The 20,647-nt window shown below is 36.5% G+C and overlaps 1 protein-coding gene across 1 annotated transcript in view; it reads left to right on the top strand.

The window, feature by feature from the left end:
* The window catches only part of LOC149829685 (actin-interacting protein 1-2-like), a 36,343-nt gene extending 19,017 nt beyond the window's left edge, over nucleotides 1–17,326 (top strand). Inside the window, exons 4-6 of the mRNA XM_090015248.1 lie at nucleotides 10,984–11,406; nucleotides 13,483–13,890; nucleotides 17,069–17,326. Coding sequence (XP_089871374.1) covers nucleotides 10,984–11,406; nucleotides 13,483–13,890; nucleotides 17,069–17,326 — 1,089 coding nt within the window. The remainder of the gene's footprint in view (nucleotides 1–10,983; nucleotides 11,407–13,482; nucleotides 13,891–17,068) is intronic.
* The last annotated feature ends 3,321 nt before the right edge of the window (nucleotides 17,327–20,647 follow it).

Here is a 20,647-nt window from a genome sequence, read left to right on the forward strand (position 1 = left end):
ACAAAAAAAATACATTTTAATCCTCATTACAATACACTAAAAAACACACAAGAAGCCTAAAACCATGGTTGCTAGTCGAGGAAGCGGGAAGCGATATGTGAAGTGGAAGCGTGAAGCGTGGCACTTTCAAAATTTTAGGAAGCGGGAAGCATGGGACGACTTAAAAGCGAATCAAGAATCGTCTCGAAAGCGAACCAGAAGCGAATATGGAAGCGACCTAGGAAGCGAGGGGGAAGCGAAAAATAAAATAAAAATAAAAATACAAAAAAAGGGAGGAAATGCAGGGAAAGCGAAGGAGAAGCGTGCTTCCCATAAATGGGAAGTGTGTTTCCTATAAATGGGAAGCATGTTTCCCATAAAAGAGAAACGCGCTTCCCATAAATGGGAAATGCGCTTTTCAAAAAAATTGGCGCTTCTCAGTGCGTTTTGGAAGTGCGACCTTTTACGCTTCCGAAACATGCTTCCCCACTAGGCTAGGTGCTTCTAGTAACTCTGCCTAAAACTACTCATCACTCCCTCACCTTACAAAGGCACCCACCCACCCATATTTATAGAGAAAAGAAGGAAGAAGAGAGAGATTAAAGGAGAGAAAAAGGGAGACCACACTAACCATTGGACCATAAGTCAAACAACTAGTCCAAGTCAACCAAAGTTGACTTAACTTTAAAGTATATATATCAGAGTTACCGAAAGCACCTAGCCTAGTGGAAGCACGAAATGTTGTGCTTCCGAAACGCGTTGGGAAGCGCCATTTTTTTTGAGAAGCGTGCTTTCCCGTTGCTTACCCCGCGCTTCCTCCCTTTTTTCATTTTTTTTTATTTTTATTTTTTCGCTTCCCCCTCGCTTCGTAGGTCGCTTCCGGTTCGCTTCCTAGGTCGCTTCCAAGATGATTCTTGATTCGCTTTTAAGTAGTCTCACGTTTCTCGCTTCCTAAAATTTTGAAAGTGCCACGCTTCCTGCTCCTGCTTCCTCGACTGGCAACCATGATATATGTTAACGCCCCCGCTCAAACTTACATTGACTCACTATAAGTTTGCAATTACAAAAGGAATCCCATTACACAAGATATCAACATGTTCTTCTATAATACAAATTCTTGAAGGAGCTTCTAGATCTTCCTTGATATGCTTGAAAGGTCTCTAGAATCATCAATAATGCCAATATTTTAAAGAGTGCAAAAGGAGCAATCCAACTAAAAATAACTATATATATATATATATATATATATATATATATATAGAGAGAGAGAGAGAGAGAGAGTAATGGGTACGTGCTAAATAAAATATGCTAGATGAAACATGCTAAATGAGTTTTTCAGGGTTTTTTTGTTTTATTTTTAAATTCTAATCGTACAAATGTGATCTATGTACTTGATTTTATAGGGTTCAACTCTTTAAGTGTTCGATTCTGACACATGAGCGGATTTTTATAACGTTTAAAAAATCACCATTCCAAAATCTTTGTTAATTTTTAGGCTCCAAATATCATTTTTTTCATCGAAAACACATGATCCAAGTGTGGATTCCTCGTAAATTGACCATGCCCAACACATTTATGGGGTCAGAACTGCAAAAAAAAAAACCACACCAAAAGAGCAGAAAAACCCATTTAGCACATTTCATTCGCATATTTCATTTCGTACACACCCATCTCTCTGTCTCTCTCTCTGTCTCTCTCTTTCTCTCTCTATATATATATATATAAATGACCAAACACGCCAAAAATACAATACATATTTAATAAGACATTTTAATAATTTTCAAAATCTTTTAATAGTAAGAAAATTTTTCAACATCAATTTTGAAAGTCATTAAATTTTTATACACAATATTCATTGAGAGTCTCACCTCAATAGATAATTTTACGAAATCATAGTTCTTGATTTATAAGAGAACACAATTGCATATTATCAAAAGAAGAGATGCATGCATAAAATATCTCAAAGATAAACGTATAAATCATTCATCACTTTAAACATTCATGAAAACATGCATTATTGAAAGTCAATACACACATCTATCTCGAAAAGCACATTAATGCATGAAATATGAATTTTCAAACAACATCAATACCATGAATAAATAACTCACAAAAGAGTTTAACCCACATAAAAAATATTCATAAAGCAGGGTTTTTCAAAACAAGTAGCCATATTAAATGTACAACAGAAATAATGGGGAAGTTCAAAATCCCACGTACAAATCATAACAAGAGATATTTTGTAATAATGACAAATATTAATAACAATTTAAATCTCAACAATAGAAACAATATCTATAAATACACTCAAAATATTGCATCCTATGCAACCAAGGCATATCATGATGTAAATCACCCAAGATAACTAATCATGGAACACATTTAAAATATCTTTAAGCATGCAATTAAAACATATTCAATGCAAAATGCATGAAGAATTTTCAATAACCATTTCCCAGACAAGGGTAAATGAGTGAATTTTTTTTAGAAATTTTGTGGAGAGATTTGAAAATCCCACAAATATCAAGAAATGATATTTTGCAAACCTTCACAATAGTTCGACCACCATAAGCAATTTACCTCGCTTGACCTTCAAACCTCAAAATTCAAGTGTAATAGCTGCTAGAACAAGAGATCAATGACAATGCCACTTATGAGCTTAACAAACACACAAAAAGTGTGAACATCTCATCTATATAAAATAACACTTAAATAAGAGACAAACCTCAATGTTTCAGCTACTAGAAAAAGAGCATAATACAAACACACAAAAAGTATGAATAACCAATGGGTGCACCTAACTCATTGCAAACAAATCTTTCTTGTCTACGTAAAATGACACTTAAATAAGAGACAAACCTCAATATTCAAGTGCATCAGCTACTAAAATAAGAGTATAATACAAACACACAAAATGTGAATAACCAATGGGTGCATATAACTCACCACAAAAATATCTTTTAAATAAGAGACATAATAGGAGAAGACACAAAGTAAGAGAGCTTGTAATAAAAACAAACTAATGTCATCAAGAAGGATAAATGTATCAATTTTAACAATCTTTCAAACACCATATTTTCAAAATAGATAACCATCACAGATAAACATAATTATAAGTATTCATAATAACATTGTCCAAATAAACAAATGAGTGATATAACACACTCATAGAACTAGAGATCAAACAACCGTCAATTAGAGCCAAACTATAAGGCGACAATCTATACTGATAAGAAAACCAAGGTGCACACAACTCACCCCAACAAGCATCTCTTGTTCAACAAAAGCAACATGGATGTAGATACCAATCAAACCCAAGACAAGTGACAACACATCACTCATAACCTTTGGGAATCTAGACTAGTAAGATGACATGAGGTGCACACATAACTCACCTCAACGGCTAACTCTGACCCAACAACAAGGCCAAAAATAAATGGCGCATCCTAGAAAAATCTATGATGGACAAAAAACAATGCCAAAAGAAGGCAAAAAATACTCACGGAAATTGATTTTCAAATAAGTGAGTTCATATATAAAAGTACCAATTTGAAAAAACAAAGTTTTAAATCAAATCCAATAAAGGTAGATGAAGACTTAGAATGAATATAGTTCAATCATATGCACAACAATATGTCAATTGATGCAATCACTTCCAACACAAGATGTCTCATGACAAATTTTACAAACTTTGACAAGCAAATAATGGACAAGAATCATGCCCAATATAAATAATCTACATAGGTGTGATGAAATTATGATGTTAGAGTATCTTTCAAAAGATAATGGAATCATGAATCCACCAATCAAGAAACAAGTGCACTAAGGCACATCATATACAAAAGATCCAATAAATCTCAATAAAAAGACAAAAGTATATGATTTTATTAAAGAAAAGCTTCTAAGAAGCTAGATCTAAATCATTAGTCTACTATTAGACAATTGATGACAAACATATAGAGATTCACAAAGAGCTATATAACTATCAACAACCATGAACTCATATATATCATACAAAGAATTTTATCACAATGTAACAAATATAAAATCTTTAAGAAACATGCAATGAAGTATCAATGCACAAGAAAGAAACCACTAAGGGTTACAAAAGTGCACAAACACTCAAGTCACTAAGCTACCAAAAAGCACATAAAACTACTAAGGGCTAAGCAACAATCATACAAGAGTCTTTTAAAAAATATAAGTTTTATTCATAAAATGCTCAAGAAGCATACACAAGAACCCACTAAAAAATATAATGCATAATAGAGAAATTAAAATATGCATTCGAGTTCATGATGACAAATCATGCTTATGCCATCCAATAATAATCACAAAGGCTACATAATTAAAATCATGCATGGTCACATAGTTAGAATCACCAAAGAAACATCACTATATATTAAAAATCCCAAAGATAATCTATGTAAATACATACATTAAGAGACACAAAAAAAATGTAAAAAATTAATATTTTGCAAAACATGAAACACATAAGATTTTAAGAAACCACATATTTTTGCAAAATATAATTTTTTCAATATACATATCCATAATCTAAAAAATATATTAAAAGACAATAATTTCTATTGAGAATGTAGGGTACGGGTCTGGTTCTAGACCCAAAATGATTCTTTTGTATTGTATTTACATGGTTGGTGTTATCGGGTCTGGGTTGACAGACCCGATCCAACTTGTATCATATATATTACATTGAATATAGGGCACAACCTCTCATTGAGAATCGTGCCAGTCATTGCTGCCTCTCCTTCTTGCAAATCCCTTTCTCTTCTGCTGTGGATGAAGATCTGGTCGAAGGTGCGTGACTTCTAACATGGTATCAGAGCAGGCTGAGAAGTAAATACTAGGTCGAGTTCTCTTCTTCCTTTCTTTGATCCAAGATCTGATCTTATCAGATCAGATTCTATTCTCCTTCTGTCCTGAAAATTGATCTTATCATATTGGGTTAAAAATCTCTCTCTTAAAATTTTTAAACATCTTTCTTCCTCTCTAAGTTTTCGATCTCTTAAAACTGAATCTGTTCACGTCAAACAGTCTGGTCACGTCAAACCAGATCTGTTTTCTTAAATCTTGATTATTTTTTTTCCTCTTTGATGCTGGATCGGATCGTTCCAGATCTAGTGTTTTCGTTCCAAGCCAGACTAAATTAGATCTGGCCATGGCATATTGATTCTTCCCTTCAGCAGCGTTAAATCAAATCTGATCGTATCAGATCAGATTTGTGTTTCCATTTAAACTTAGATCTCTCTTTTGTCTTTCAAGTCAAATCTTATTCTCCAAAACCAAATCAAAGTTTCGGTCCATACAAAAAAAAAATTCAGATCATTAATTTGTCGTGTTCTACTGATTATTTGTTTCCCTGCAATATTATTTTCGTAGCAAAAAGAAAAAAAATAGATTTACATTGCTGGTAAATCAAACTGCTGGTCAGAGTGTTCTTTTGTTGTCCTTTCACATGGATTCTCCCTTCCAGTTTCCTTGGACAACTCATATAACTACTTGACCTGGAAGCGACAAAGTTTTCCTTTTATTAAGAGTCTGGATCTCTCTGGATATCTTGATGGAACGATCCATGCACCACTAGAATTCGTCCTGCAAGATAAGCGAGATGATAAAGGGGAGGTTTCCAACAAATTGATTCATAATTCAAAATTTGTAACATGAAGAAGAAAAGAGTAGGCAGTTGTGGCTTACATTACCTCTATGCTTTCCCATGAGATATTAGTGGCCATCCTAGATGAATGTTCAGCCAGAGAGTTGTGGCAAATATTGGCGCAGACTTATTCACAGATTTCATAAGCTAGGATTTTGCATTTAAAGAGAGAATTTCAGCTTTTGAAGAAATAGAGTTTATCAGTGACATAATACATGAACAAAATCAAGAGTATTACATATCAACTAGCCATGGTGGGTTGCGTAATTCTTAACAAAGAAAAGGTTCAACAGGCACTGAATGGTCTGGGTTCTGACTACCACATGTTAGTCACCTCTCTTCTATGCCTCCCTTCATTGCCCAGTTTTGAAGATCTACGGACTAAGCTACTACAATATGAAGTTACCATTAGGGGCGAGAAGATGACCCTGAATTCCAACAACCATGAGGTACTTGTCACATGAGTAGTATTAAGGCGAGGACGTGGGGGCTTTTGAGGCGGGCGTGGACATAGAAGAGGTAATCAAGGAGGCCGTGGGCTTTTTCCCATACCCTACATGTCACCTAACTTGTATCCAGGGAACCCTATAAACATCCCGACATGTTTTTAGTGTAATAAAATGGAGCACATTAAAGCAAATTGCTGGCATAATCCGCAAAACAAAGGCAAGTTTAATGGTGCTGGGCCTTCTACTAGGGGACAAGCAGGAGACAACCGTAAAGGAGATGAAAAGAAAAATGTGAAGAATCTTTTGATTTTCGTTCTTTCAGAATTGAGCTTTAAGCAAACTGAGTAGGAGACTTGGTACATTAACTCCGGGCTGCTGCACATGTGACATGTGATATTGGTAAGATTTATTAAAACCGGAGATGGTGTTCTTCATCCTATCTCTCATGTTGGAAATATTTTCCTTCTACTCCCCAATTCCTCATTACCTTTATCTGATGTTTACCATTCTCCTAGTATTGTTAAAAACATTGTTTCTGTTTCTAAACTTGTCGATGATACTAATTCTTTTGTCGAATTTACTCTTTCTGTATGTGTCAAGGATCTTCTCACGAAGAAGACACTCGTTGAAGGAGAACGACAGGGAAACATATATGTCTTCAAGGAGTCTCTTCTAGTTCATGATGCATCAATAAATTCACCACCAGTTCGTCCAGTGTCATTAAAAGTTTGTTTTAGTCTATCTCAACGTAATAAGCCAGAGATTTGGCATCGTCGTCTTAGTCATTGTAATCATTCATTTATTGAGAAGCTTGTGTCTAGTGGACTTGTTCCGCAGTCTAGTTTGAATGTCGAGGCTGATTTTCTTCTTTGTTTCCGTTGTCAATTATGTAAAAGTCATGTTCTTCCATTTCATTCAATAAATCAAAGAGATTTTGTGCTTTTTGAAATTGTCTATTCTGATGTCTGGAGACATGCCCCGCAGTCTTCTTTATTGGGCAATCATTATTACATTACTTTCATTGATAGTTACTCTAGATACACCTGTATTTATTTTATCAAATATAAATCTGAAGTTTTCAAGCTTTTTTGCTCATTCTGTGCTTTAGTTTGTAATCAATTTTCAACTAAAATTCAATATTTTCATTGTGACGGTGGATGAGAGTACTTATCAAAGGAATTTACTGAATTTCTCTAAGATAGTGGAATAGGTCGTCGAATATCTTGTCCACACACACCACAACAAAATGGTGCGGCTGAAAGAAAATACTGGCACATTGTAGAGAGTGCGCTGAGTATGTTGCATAACACTCACATTCCTTTAAACTTGTGGATGAAAGTTTTTCATTCAGCTGTCTATGTCATAAATCGACTGCCAATGAAATTGTTAGCAGATCAATCCCCTTATTTTACGCTATTTACACTATTTGGGGTTCATCCTGACTATAATGAGTTGCGAGTGTTTGGCTGCATATGCTATGTTCATATTGACAGTTCTTAACGTGATAAGTTTCAGAAAAAGGCATGCAGGTGTAGGTTTGTTGGATATGTTGATCAATATAGAGGATATCACTGCTATGACTCCACTACCAGTCGCATCAGAGTTTCATGGAATGTCGTGTTTGACGAGACTCATACTGATGATTCAGGAAGTACAGAGGGACACTGTAAGGATGCTAAAAGTTATCAGCCATGGCTTGTTGCTGAGGTGCTTGATCAAATGGTGATGCATGACGTACCCTCATGTCATACACTATCTGCAGAACAAAATAGTACAGTTGTACACCCAGAAAAGGAAATGTCGACAAACACACAAGATATTACTATGCCTGTCATTTCAGATGTTACAAAGTTTTAAGGGATTACCTATGTGCAGTGAAACAAAGACAAAGTTCAACGACCTATTGTGCAACCCAGGAGGCTTGAGAGGATTCACCATCCTATTGAAAGATGGGTAAGTTATGACAACTTCTCTACAGACTTACAACTGTTCATCTCCCAGATTGAAAAGCATGATGAACCTATCAGTTTCTCACAAGCATCTATGTCAATCAAATGGGTTGAGGTCATGAATGAGGAAATGAAAGCTTTACATGAGTGTGGGACTTGGGAGATTGATCCTAGACCATCGAACAAGAATGTTGTAGGATCTAAATAGGTCTATAAAATCAAGTATAAACTCGATGAATCCATTGAACACTATAAGGTGAGGCTAGTAGCGAAAGGGTTCACTCAAGAATACGGGCAAGATTATGCCGAAACATTTAGTTCTGTGATCAAGATGGAAACTATTCGATTAGTTCTGTCCTTGTCAGTTCAGTATGGATGGACTCTAAGTCAACTTGATGTCAAAAATGTATTTTTTGCATGGCACTCTCAAGGAAGAGGTGTATATGGAGCAACCCTCTAGTTATACCAAACATAGCCCCAACACACATGTTTGCAAGCTACGAAGAGCCATCTATGGGCTAAAGCAGGCCTCCCGCTCATGGTTTGATAGTTTCTCTATTGAAGTTCAGAGACATGGGTTCGATCTCATCTTGATCATTCGCTTTTTATTTTTCGAGATTGTCAGGCACGCACCTTAATTCTTATATATGTGGATGATATTATTATTACTGGGAACTCCGATGAACACATAGAAGCTACCAAGATCTTATTGAGTCGACAGTTTAAGATGAAAGATTTGGGGGTTTTGCGTTATTTCTTAGGGGTTGAGGTGGATCGACAGGATGAAACACTTCACTAACCCAACACAAATATACTTTGGATTTGTTGGATAAGGCAGGCATGAAGGATTATAAACCTCTATCCACCCCTAGTGTCCTTAATCATAAACTCGGATCCCGGGATGGGGAAGCATATGAAGATTCCAAGAAATATCGGAGTCTTGTGGGTATGTTCCAATATCTCACCTTCACTAGACCAGACATTGTGTATGCAGTGAATCAAGTTTCACAATTCATGCATGACCCACGAACAAAGCATATGAATGTTGTCAAGAGAATCCTTCGATATTTAAAAGGAACTCTTGGAGATGGTCTAGTTTATCATCAATCCAAGACTAAAGGGGAGCAACATCGACTGGATGTATACACAAATGCAGATTGGGCTGGAGTTCCAGATGACAGGCAGTCGGTTTCTGGATATTGTGCTTTTCTTGATGGGAACTTGATGGCGTAGAGTAACAAGAAACAACGTGCATTTGCACGATCTAGTATTGAAGCTGAGTATCGATCTATGGTGGCTGCTACAATAAAGGCCACATGGCTGAGACATCTTTTGACTGAAGTTGGAGAATCTATGCTACCCACCACTCTCTTGCACGATAATCAAGGTGTCATACAAATTGCTTTTAATCCTATTCACCATAGTCGCACAAAGCATATAGAGATTGATCAATACTTCATTCGGCAAAAGATTGAAGATAGAGAAGTTGCACCTACTTATGTTCCTACGGCTGACCAAGTGGCAGATTTGTTCACTAAGGGCCGTACCAATATGCGTTTTTGGTTCTTGAAGAACAAGTTGTCCATGTTGCAAAACCATGCACAACTTGAAGGAGGGTATTGAGAATATAGTGTACAGGTCTAGTTCTAGACCCAAAATGATTCTTTTGTATTGTATTTACATGGTTGGTATTATCGGGTCTGGGTTGACAGACCCAATCCAACTTGTATCATATATATAACATTGAATATAGGGCACAACCTCTCATTGAGAATCGTGTCAGTCATTGCCGCCTCTCCTTCTTGCAAATCCCTTTCTCTTCTGCTGTGGATGAAGATCTGGTCGAAGGTGCTTGACTTCTAACAATTTCTACATATTCTAATTTCAAAAGAAGACATTCATTTTTAATATAACCCTTTCAAAACACCTACCATACATATGAAGATAGAAAAGCTAAAGATACATACCGGAATGCAAAATCCTTAAATCCATGCTATTCATTAATATGAATCTTTTTCAAGACCATGATGCCTTGCTCTGATACCATGTCACAAAATGGCATGGACCTCAATGCACTCTATAATGAACTCCAAGAATAAAAACACAATGCATTTGGATAAAAACATAATAACTAAAATAAAACACAATAGAATGTGAATGAATAACTTCATTAATAAAGAACATTAAAAATACAAAGAAAAATACATTTTAATCATCATTACAATACACTCAAAAACACACAAGAAGCTTAAAACTACCCATCACTCTCTTACCTTACAAAGGCACCCATATTTACAGAGAAACGGAGGAAGAAAAGAGATTAAAGGAGAGAAAAAGGGAGTCCACATTAGTTTGACTAGCTGTTGGACCTAGTCCAATGGCTAGATTTCTAGCCGTTGGACCAGCAGTCCAACAACTAGTCTAAGTCAACCACAATTGACTTAACTTTAAAGTATATAATATATATACAAGTATATATATATATGTATATATATATATCTTAACAATATTTGGGTTATATCATTTGAACATCTAAGACAAGTAGTTTGCATTGTATGCTGTATCTTAATAGCCTTTAGTTTGCAAACTTAATCTGTTGAAGTGATTATGTCACTATGAGAAATAGAGATGGTGAAAAGCCCTTCATTTTCCTTGTTAGCTTCGAATCACATCGGCTACTGCTGGATTTCTGGTTTTGACTGAATTGCCTGTTGCAATTTTACAGGTGGATTAAAGGAAAGTGTTAATGCAATATTTGATACATTGTTTTTTCTTATTTTTAGGTCTTCAAAGAGAATGCACTTGCTGATTATGATTTTTTCTTTTGGTGTGACTCAACAGAAAGATACCTATTCATTCTTTGTTTTATATATTTATTTCTCTAGTAGCCAACTCTCATATCTTACTGCGAAAGCTTATCCTGCTGTTTCAGGTGCTAACAGTGTCTGCAAATAAAAGTGCAAAAGTGTGGGAGATTGATGAAAATGGAAACGGTAAGGTGAAGAAGACACTTACTTCATCTGATTCTGGACTGGATGGAATGCTAGTTGGTTGCCTGTGGCAGAATAATCATCTTGTCACTGTTTCCCTTGGTGGCACTATTAGTATATATTCAGCCAATGACCTAGAAAAGATGCCAGTATCATTTTCTGGGCACATGAAGAGCGTCACTGGTTTGGCAGTCACCTCTGAAGGCAGCCAGAATATTATTCTATCTAGCAGTTATGATGGGGTGATTGTCCGATGGATGCAAGGAGTTGGATGTGCAGGAAGGTTACAGAGAAGGGAGAACTCTCAAATTAAATGTTTTGCAGTGGTGGAAGGAGAGCTCACCACATTTGCCTTTGATAACAAGGTAGCACCATTTCTTCATGTACATGTAGTAGTTGCCTTTATTTTTATATCTTGTGGTTTGTGTGCTTGCACCATCTTTTTGAAGCTGATTTTCTTGATGACTTATGATTACAACTAGGCTGGAGAACATGATGATGTGTCTTTCTATTATCCAATATGATCACTGAAATGAATATATTTCAATTCAATCTTGCACCTTGATGGGGTAGGCAATTTACTCACTAGCTAAAATTACTACTCAATGTTGAGTCAGGCATAGTAAGCCAACAAGATCTTGTGTTCTAAATAAAACATGTCTTGAGGGAAAAGACTGACTAGATTTTCATTGCAATTGAATAACAAGAAAATGAAATCTTGCGTTGATGGAGAAATGTTAGATCCCTCAATATAGAAATGGCACAAGAATGTGCTTCATAAAATGCCCTTATGTGATATTACAGAAGTAATTTTGGCATTTTAGAGAACAATGGAGTGAAAAATATAAAATATATAAAGAATATGAAAAGTGAAGTTATTGATGACTAGTATAGTTTTGTGAACTCCATGTATAGTGAACTGTGATAGTGTTAATAATTTTCTCCGGTGGTAAAGGAGCTTGATTGTAAATTATATTTTTATCAATAAAAAATGTCACTGCCTTTAAAAGTAGAACTACAAACTGCAAAGATTTTGTCATAAAATATGACAAATATTGAGATTAGGGGTGGCAAAACCTGACACGACCTCCCAACCCGACCTGCCAACCCGCCTTTTAGGCGGGTTCAGGTTGGGCTTAAACTAACCCGTTTAATAAACGGGTCGACCCGCCTTGATAGAAATCATGGGTTCCTTTCTTCATCTACAAGCAACAGCACAACATGGGGAGAGAGAACGTGGCTGCAGCAAAAATCCCTAATCAGGGTATTCATTTTTGCTTCTCTGATTAAATACACACAAATACAATAGCTAGGGTATGAAAATACCCATTACATGTTATGATAAAATTACAGCATGCCATTAATAAAACATTAATGAGCATGTGTTTAAAATGAAAGGAATTGGGTCTGGATTCTGAGTTCCAGACCTTATACTAAATGACAGTATCTTTTCACCCCCTCTCCAGTTGTACATGGTTTTGGACCATGAACATCCAAAATCTGTCCTTGATAAGTCCTTTTGTAAACAAGTCAACAACTTGATCAGCAGTCCGCACGTATTCTGGTTCAATTTCCTTCTCTTCAACCTTTTGTCTTACAAAATGTTGATCAATTTCAATATGTTTGGCACGACTGTGGTAGATAGGATTGAATGACATGTTGATAGCACTTTGATTGTCACACAAGAGGGTATATATATATATATATATTTTAACACCACCCCTTTACCCTTTCTCGTGGTACCCCATTCTCAAGCCCCATCCCTCTTTACCCCTTCTCGAGGTACCCCCTTATTTTTTTAATTGGGGGGGGAGGGGGGTGCTCGAGGTACCCTTACCCATTATCGAGCCCTGTCCTTTTTTTTAATGGACAAAGTTAACCAAGTCCATTTTGGACAATGATAACCTTGGGTGCGGGTTGACCGAATTGGGTGCCACACCCGCGTCGCGTCGACGTGGGTGCAGAGGCCTCTTTGGTGAGTCCCTGTGGCATAGACTGGGAGCATGTCTGTGCTCGCTAGTATGTCTAATGGCAATAACATGTGAAAGATTTCCAAAGGCTATTCGGTTGGAGATTTTCTCCTCGTTTTTAAGTTATATTGTCCTAGTCCAATTTGATGATTTTATCAGGTGTTCTCCAAATATTTGGTCCTCTTCTTTGATGTTCGGATAGTAAATATCAGGGATAGTCCATATATTCTTGTCTGGAAAGCTTTCCAGCCAATTATAAAAGTTCAATACACGGTAGTATTGCTCACCAAGTCTGATGAATAGCATATTCCTTTAATAAGGAACAATTTCTTAATCTACCTGCCAAATTCCAATTGATGATATCCTGTTGTGGGGCTTATATTTTGCTGACTGTACAACAACTGTAGCTATGTACAATATGTTCAACTTGCTTTTGCTACAAGAGATGATCCTTTTCCCAAAATTTTACAGGTAAGGAGAATTCCGCTGCATGCTGATCAGTGTGGTGATGAAGAACAAATTGATATTGGTGCACAACCAAAGGACTTAAATATTGCACTTGATAAGCCCGAGCTGGCATTGCTTTCAACTGATTCAGGAGTAATCATGCTTCGTGGATCCAAAGTGTTGTCAACTCTGAATCTTGGGTTTGCTGTGACGGCATCTGCAATTTCACCTGATAGAAGTGAGGCCATTGTTGGTGGCCAAGATGGGAAACTCCACGTCTATTCTGTCAATGGGGACACTCTCACTGAAGAGTCAGTCCTTGAGAAGCATCGTGGTGCTATTAACGTCATTCGTTTCTCCCCAGATGCCTCTATGTTTATTTCTGGTGATCTCAATCGAGAAGCTGTTGTATGGGACCATGTCACTCGAGAGGTACCATCTCTCTCTCTCTATATATATATATATATATGTGTGTGTGTGTGTGTGTGTGTGTGTGTGTGTGTGTGTGTGTGTGTGTGTGTGTGTGTCAATCCTTGAACACAAGCACACACACATAACAAAAAGAAAACAAGAATTGGTGTATGTACAGAGTCTACAGACAGTATGCGAGGGAGATGCACATTATAACACTTTGCAAACCATGTAAATCCTTTTTTTTTGTCTAAGAGAAATAATTTAAGCCAGGGGATAAGAAATCTTTCAACAAGCTTACAGAATAGATCAAATTAAGATTCTTAACCACCAGTCCTATTCCGACCAATCCAAGCTAAATCCCCATCTGGCCATTTTATTGGCACAATCCAAAGCTTGTTTGAACAACCACTGAAATGCTGGATAAAACCAAAACAAATGCTCAATTGTTTCGTTCTCATCGAAACAGAAGTAGCAAGTACTTGCAAGCTGGAAACTTTTGTCTTTCAATTTGCACTGGTTATTAACCTTATCAAGTGCTAAGAGCCACACAAATATCTTGGCTGTAGGAGAGGGATGGAAACCCTGGACGGTGTCATTTGGAAAGTGGTCTACATCTTTACAGCCAAAAGCATGGCTAAATGAAGCTATAGAGAACATAACACATCCGTCACATTTCCATATAAGGAATTCTCGCTGTCAGAAATTTTCCATGGGCCTAAAAATCCAATAGCCATAACCAAAACCAATCTTCTACCTCTTGCTCCTTGAAATTCCTTCTGAATTCAGTGAACTAACTAGCTCTTCCTTTCCAACATTCACTTACAAGTATGTTGTTATCTCTGTTTATGTGAAAAAACGGTGGATATCTTTCAGCAAGAGTTACATCCCTGGACCATAAGTCAGTCTGGAACCTCAGCTTGACCCCTTTGCAAGCTTGATTTGAACCATAAACTTAATTACCAATTCAATCACCCCCCTTTGCAAGGTTGTACTTCCTTGAAGATTTGATTATTTGGTTCCAGCCAACCACACCACCAGCTGAGATAGAGCTACCATTTCCACGTACCAATCCATTTATCCCCTTCACCCAAGCCTATGGGACCAAAAAACAAGTTAGATTCCAGATTTGTTCAAAGCTAACAGTCAGATCTGCCTATGATTCCAGTAAGTGTTTTAAAATTTAACATTCAAAACAAAGAAATCTTCTGAAAAATATTAAATCCATAGAGAAGAAAGAGGTTAGAAGATTAGAGGAAAAAGCATGAAGATGAGATTAATAGATCACTTCGTCATGGCTGCTCTAATTTTGTGTCAATTTTTGTCATTTCAATTTGACTCAATGAAATAGGAAAGAGAAAATGAATATTCCAACTACAACAGGTTGATGTCCCAACTCATTAATCACATGGGATGATCTCTCATAATAGATTAATCCTCACTAGGATTGAGTTAATTTTTTTTTATTAGTCAAGCTAGGTTTGCCTGAATATGGCCCGGTTGAGATAGTGTGACTCCAACTGGTACTACAAATCAATTACACGAGCCATTGATGACAATGATACAATACTAATGCATGTTACGTAAAGCAAAAATAAAAACACATATTGAAAAAATGCCACGTATCCTTACATCTTGTCCTTAAGAGTTAATTAAACAGAAAGATGAGCATTGTCAGGGATAGAATGGGCATGTTACAAGCTGTCTGAAATTACAGAACACAAAAAATTTGACATGAAGCAAGTTGAAGGAACTGGGAAAAGGAGGAGCCCAGTAAAGATTGGAGATCAGCAATAAGCAGGAATATTACTATTGGGGACCATAAGTTTAGCTTTAAGCAACAATGGGATTACAAAGCAAATTGTGGTGCATAAGACAAATACCAGTTTTGATAATAATGGTGTACTTTGCTATTAATTGCATGTTCTGGATTTTCATGAGAAGGTGGCAAAGCAATCAAGACCTAGAATGAATTGATTCGGCGTAATATCCCTGTTATGAAAAATGTAGTAGACATTCATTCTATTGTATGTCAATGGCATTCTAGATCCAAAAACCTTGAAAATTCTTAAGCATTTACGGCCTTGTGTGCGGTATTATAATTACCCTTGTTTTCCTAGACTACAAAATGCCTATGTCACACAGACTTGGCTAGGGAGGTGCCGCACCCGAGTCGACACGCCCCGACACGGGTGCGGCTTCGGACTCGGCCCGGACTCGGTCAACGCCGAGTCAGACTCGGTCAACGAGTCCAGGCCGCGTCCGTCCACATTTTGGACTCGGTCAACTTTGACCGAGTCCAAAAATGTCCATTTTTAAGACAAAAAACAAAAAAAAAACAATTTTTATATATCTTTTTTTTAATATATAACCAGACTGTGCAATGCATGCAGTTGCACAGTCACAGACTGTGCAACTGCAACTGCACAGTCATTGTACACAGTCTGTGTGACTGTGCACAGTCTGTGTGACTGTGCACAGTCTGCACAGTCACAGACTGCATTGCACAGACTGTGTGCACAGTCTGTGTGACTGTTTCACAAGTCACAACTTATGTAAAAATATGTATAAAACACTATAAAAGGTAACCCAACCATTTGAGATAGCTAAATAAATGCTTTTCCAGTTTAAAAAAATACTGGTTTCACAAGTATTAGAAAAGCTAGCTTAAGAACTACCATAAAGAAATGGGAATGCCAAATTGAAACTTTCGAAAAAATTAAGGTCATAGTTTTGGCTACTTAATTTTAATTGTTTACTAGAATTATATATATATATATAGCCGAGTCCCCGTGTCCAAAATTTTTGAAATTGCGCCGCACCCGTGTCGCACCCGCACCCGCACCCGCACCCATGTGACATAGCAAAATGCCATGGTTCAATTTATCAGGCACAATGTAAATCCTATATGGTTTTTTAATTTTCTTTTTGTTTCCTAAATTCTTTTTACACACATTAAAGTAGTGGAAGGCTGTCATGCTTAATCCATGTTTTTTTTTTCTTTATTTTTGATAGATTTTGTCACTATATTTAAGTTGTTCATACTTCTAACTTTTTGGTTCCCATTTGCATAGTCCATCTCTCTTTCTTCCTTTCCCTTCCGCATTAATCCTTTTTAGAAATGTAATGTTAATTACCAAGGTTTGATTTTTAACTTCCTGAACATTTGTCTCACTAACCAGTTGACTATCTTCTGCAGGTTAAGCTTAAGAACATGTTGTACCATACTGCTCGTATAAATTGTGTGGCTTGGTCTCCTGATAGCACAATGGTTGCTACGGGATCTCTAGACACAAGCATAATTATATATGAAGTTGATAAGCCAGCTTCAAGTCGTATAACCATAAAGGGTGCTCACTTGGGAGGTGTTTATGGATTAGTTTTCAATGATGATTGCACTGTTGTAAGCTCTGGTGAAGATGCATGCATTCGTGTGTGGAGATTAGTGCAGCAGTAACGGGATCGTAACTGCAATTGATGGTTGATTTGGTTTTGGAAGCAAGTTGTGTGGCCTTACATTTCTTGCTCTGTGCAGTCTTCGTCAAAAGAATTCTCTGTTTTGTTTGTAGGAAAACCCTTTCCAGTTTGTCTTTGATTGAAGACTAGAAGAACATAGCAGAATGGCTCGTGTTTTGATATGATTTTGCTGATGTGAGTTTTTCGCCTTTTTTGGGTTATATTGGGTGTTTTTTTTTTTCCTTCTCCTTTTGTCGGTCTGATCAGCCATGCATACACCTAAATATTTTCCATGATCATATTTGTGTATGCAATGTTCATTGCTGGAATTGTGATGAAATAATAGAATGCTTAATCCCTTGGCCTATTCGCACTCTCTTCTTTGTTCAAGCATGGATATTGCTTTCTTTTCGGGGGGGGATGAAAGAGACACTCTTTCGTAGGAAAGAGAACTTTTACTAAGGGAGGTGAAACAAACATCTCCATGGAAAACTTGTGGTGGTGTTTACATAATAAAGGCAAACAAGCATCTTTCCTGTCAAAATGGGTTCACACCACTGTTGTATGTATCGGAATCGGACTTGTATCGTTTGGCCCAATGATTCAGGTCAATCCTCCAATATCCATTCCCAAGTGAATTATTCTGAATTGGCCAAAAAATAATTAAAAAATATTGTGTCAATCAGAACGTGACACATGTTAAAGCCATTAAAATAATAAAAAAAATTAATTTTAATCTATTTTTTACATTTTATTAAAAAATAGCCAATTCAGGTCAATATTTTCTGGTGCATCGACATTCAGGCCAATATCGACAACACTGGTTCACACCTTCCCCCCATGGGAAAGAACTTTTTCTCATGCGTCCCTTCAAGAAGTGGCTTCCCTTGGGTGGGGATGCAATAAATGCCCTCTTGATGAGGTGGTAGTTGCTAAATCCAGTTTTCAATGCAAATACAAAGGCCATCTCACCTCCTTTCTCAAATGCATAAAGTGCCTTAACATCATTCTCTGGCACAACTGCCACTCAGTGAATCATATTTTTGATCCTATATCCGACCAAATTTGATTGTTCAGTTGCATTTGATAAGCTAAAACTATTCGAGTATAATTCGATTCTGATTTTGCTATCAAATCTGATAAATATCCAAATTTGAAGGATATCTGAATCTGTTTATATGTAACATATAACGATTACGTAATGATTTATTGTGATAGGTATTATTATGTACAGTGATTACTGTGATAGCGATTACTATGTATAGTGATTATTGTGACCTATGTATAGCGATTAGTACGTATAGCGATTACTTTGATATTGATTATTGTGTATATGATTACAGTGATAGCGAGTGTGCAACGATTATTATATATAGGAATTACTGTGTATAGCGACATGTAAAAGTACAAATGAGAGTAATTTTGATTTGATACAAATAATATGTTATTTTGTGCTACACAGAGGTCAGAAGATAAGTAGAGCGCCAGGTGAAAAGCTCAAAGGGCAGTGTCAGTGGCCTGCAGTTCTGTCGTAATATGGACATCTGAGTGAATATCAGAATGATCAATTATGAAATATGCACTTCAGTGGCTTTCTCGTGTTGGAACACTATGACCCACCCGGTTAATAAGTGAAATCATAAGATGAACACATTCCAGTTTGATTCTTTTGAGATCACCATGACCCTAGAAGATGTGCCACAAATTACGGGTCTTAAGTGCCATAGAATTGTTGTCCTAGCATGAGATTCAAACTATAATGCAAGGGACAAGTGCACGACCCTTCTAGGAATGTCGATGGAGGATTGGGGTCAATGTATTTTTGGTGAAAGCAATTTCACATTAATGAAAGTTTCTTCTTTTCGTAATAAATGGGAAGGCCGGTCTGCTACATGTGCATCTGAAAGAGCTGACCAAGAGTTGCGCAGCTTCCTTCTTTATTTTTTTGGACTTACTCTATTTTCGGATTTGTCTGGTTCGAGGTTAAGTTACCTGTGGCTGCAGTTCTTGAAAGACTTCGATGAAGTAGACAACTATGCATGGGGTGCTACTATTCTTGCATTCTTATGCAGTCAACTTTACAGTGTGAGTAAGGGTACAAAAACCGTCGAAGGGTTTTAGCCATTTGTTAAGGTAATTATTTATTACATATTTGGTAGTTATAGACTAATGTCGTTGAAGGTTATAGTCTTACTAATATATTATTTTTGTAGGCCTGAGCATGAGAGCATATTGTCGCCTTTTGTCCTCAGTGTGGCCCTGCGATTTATGGTTTTTCCAAGATCGACCGATAGGCTACAATAAATGTCAAGGAGGATAATGCTAAGTTCATTTTAGATGGTCTGCAATTAAATGAGGTAAATGGTTTAAAATCGTTTATAATCGTTTCAGCATTTATCATTCATTAGTATAAATTGTTGAAATGTTTAGCATTCTTAAGTAATCATCGCTGCAAGAATTTGTCTTCGTTAGTACAAATCATTATCGCATTAGCATTTAGCATTCATTAGTATAAATCGTTCTAATGTTTAACATTCTAAAGTAATGATTGCTTATAAGATTTTGTATTCCTTAGTACAAATCGTTATTGCTTTAGCATTTAACTTTTATTAGTGTAAATCTTTGAAATGTTTAGCATTTTTAAGTAATCATTGCTGTAGGATTTTGTCTTCGTTAGTACAAATCATTATCATATTAGCATTTAGCATTCATTAGTATAAATCGTTCTAATGTTTAACATTATTAAGTAATGATCGTTGCAGGATTTTGTATTCCTTAGTATAAATCGGTATCGCTTTAGCATTTAACTTTTATTAGTGTAAATCGTTATAATCTTTAGCATTCTTAAGTAATGATCGTTGAATGATTTTGTCTTCGTTAGTACAAAGCGGTATCGTTTTAGCATTCATTATTGTAAATTGTTGTAATATGTAGCATTCATTAGTGTAAATCATTTTAATACAAAACATTCATTAGCAACAATCGTTGTAATATATTTAGCACTCGTTATTATAAATCATTTTAATATTTAGCATTCATTAGCATGAATAATTATGCCTATACCTAAACCATAATCTCCAATGTACAGGTTGTGTGGAGACTGTATGAAGATGGGGAGGACGAGGACCAAGAGGTTATTGCTGAGGCTGCGAGACTGTCTGGCTGCAATATTTGGCTATTTAGCAAATCTGAAGCCAAGTTGCAGCATGGTAGTCAAGTTCTTCTGTAAGCTGGCTTGGGACAGTCTACCCCAAAGCAGCTTGTGGAAGTGAGAAAGAAGATGAATAGTGGTGGGGTCAGGAACGAGAATTAGCACGAACGC

Source organism: Nuphar pumila, chromosome 8 (assembly GCF_984573655.1).
Source record: "Nuphar pumila chromosome 8, dmNupPumi1.hap1.1, whole genome shotgun sequence".
Taxonomy (NCBI): Eukaryota; Viridiplantae; Streptophyta; class Magnoliopsida; order Nymphaeales; family Nymphaeaceae; genus Nuphar; species Nuphar pumila.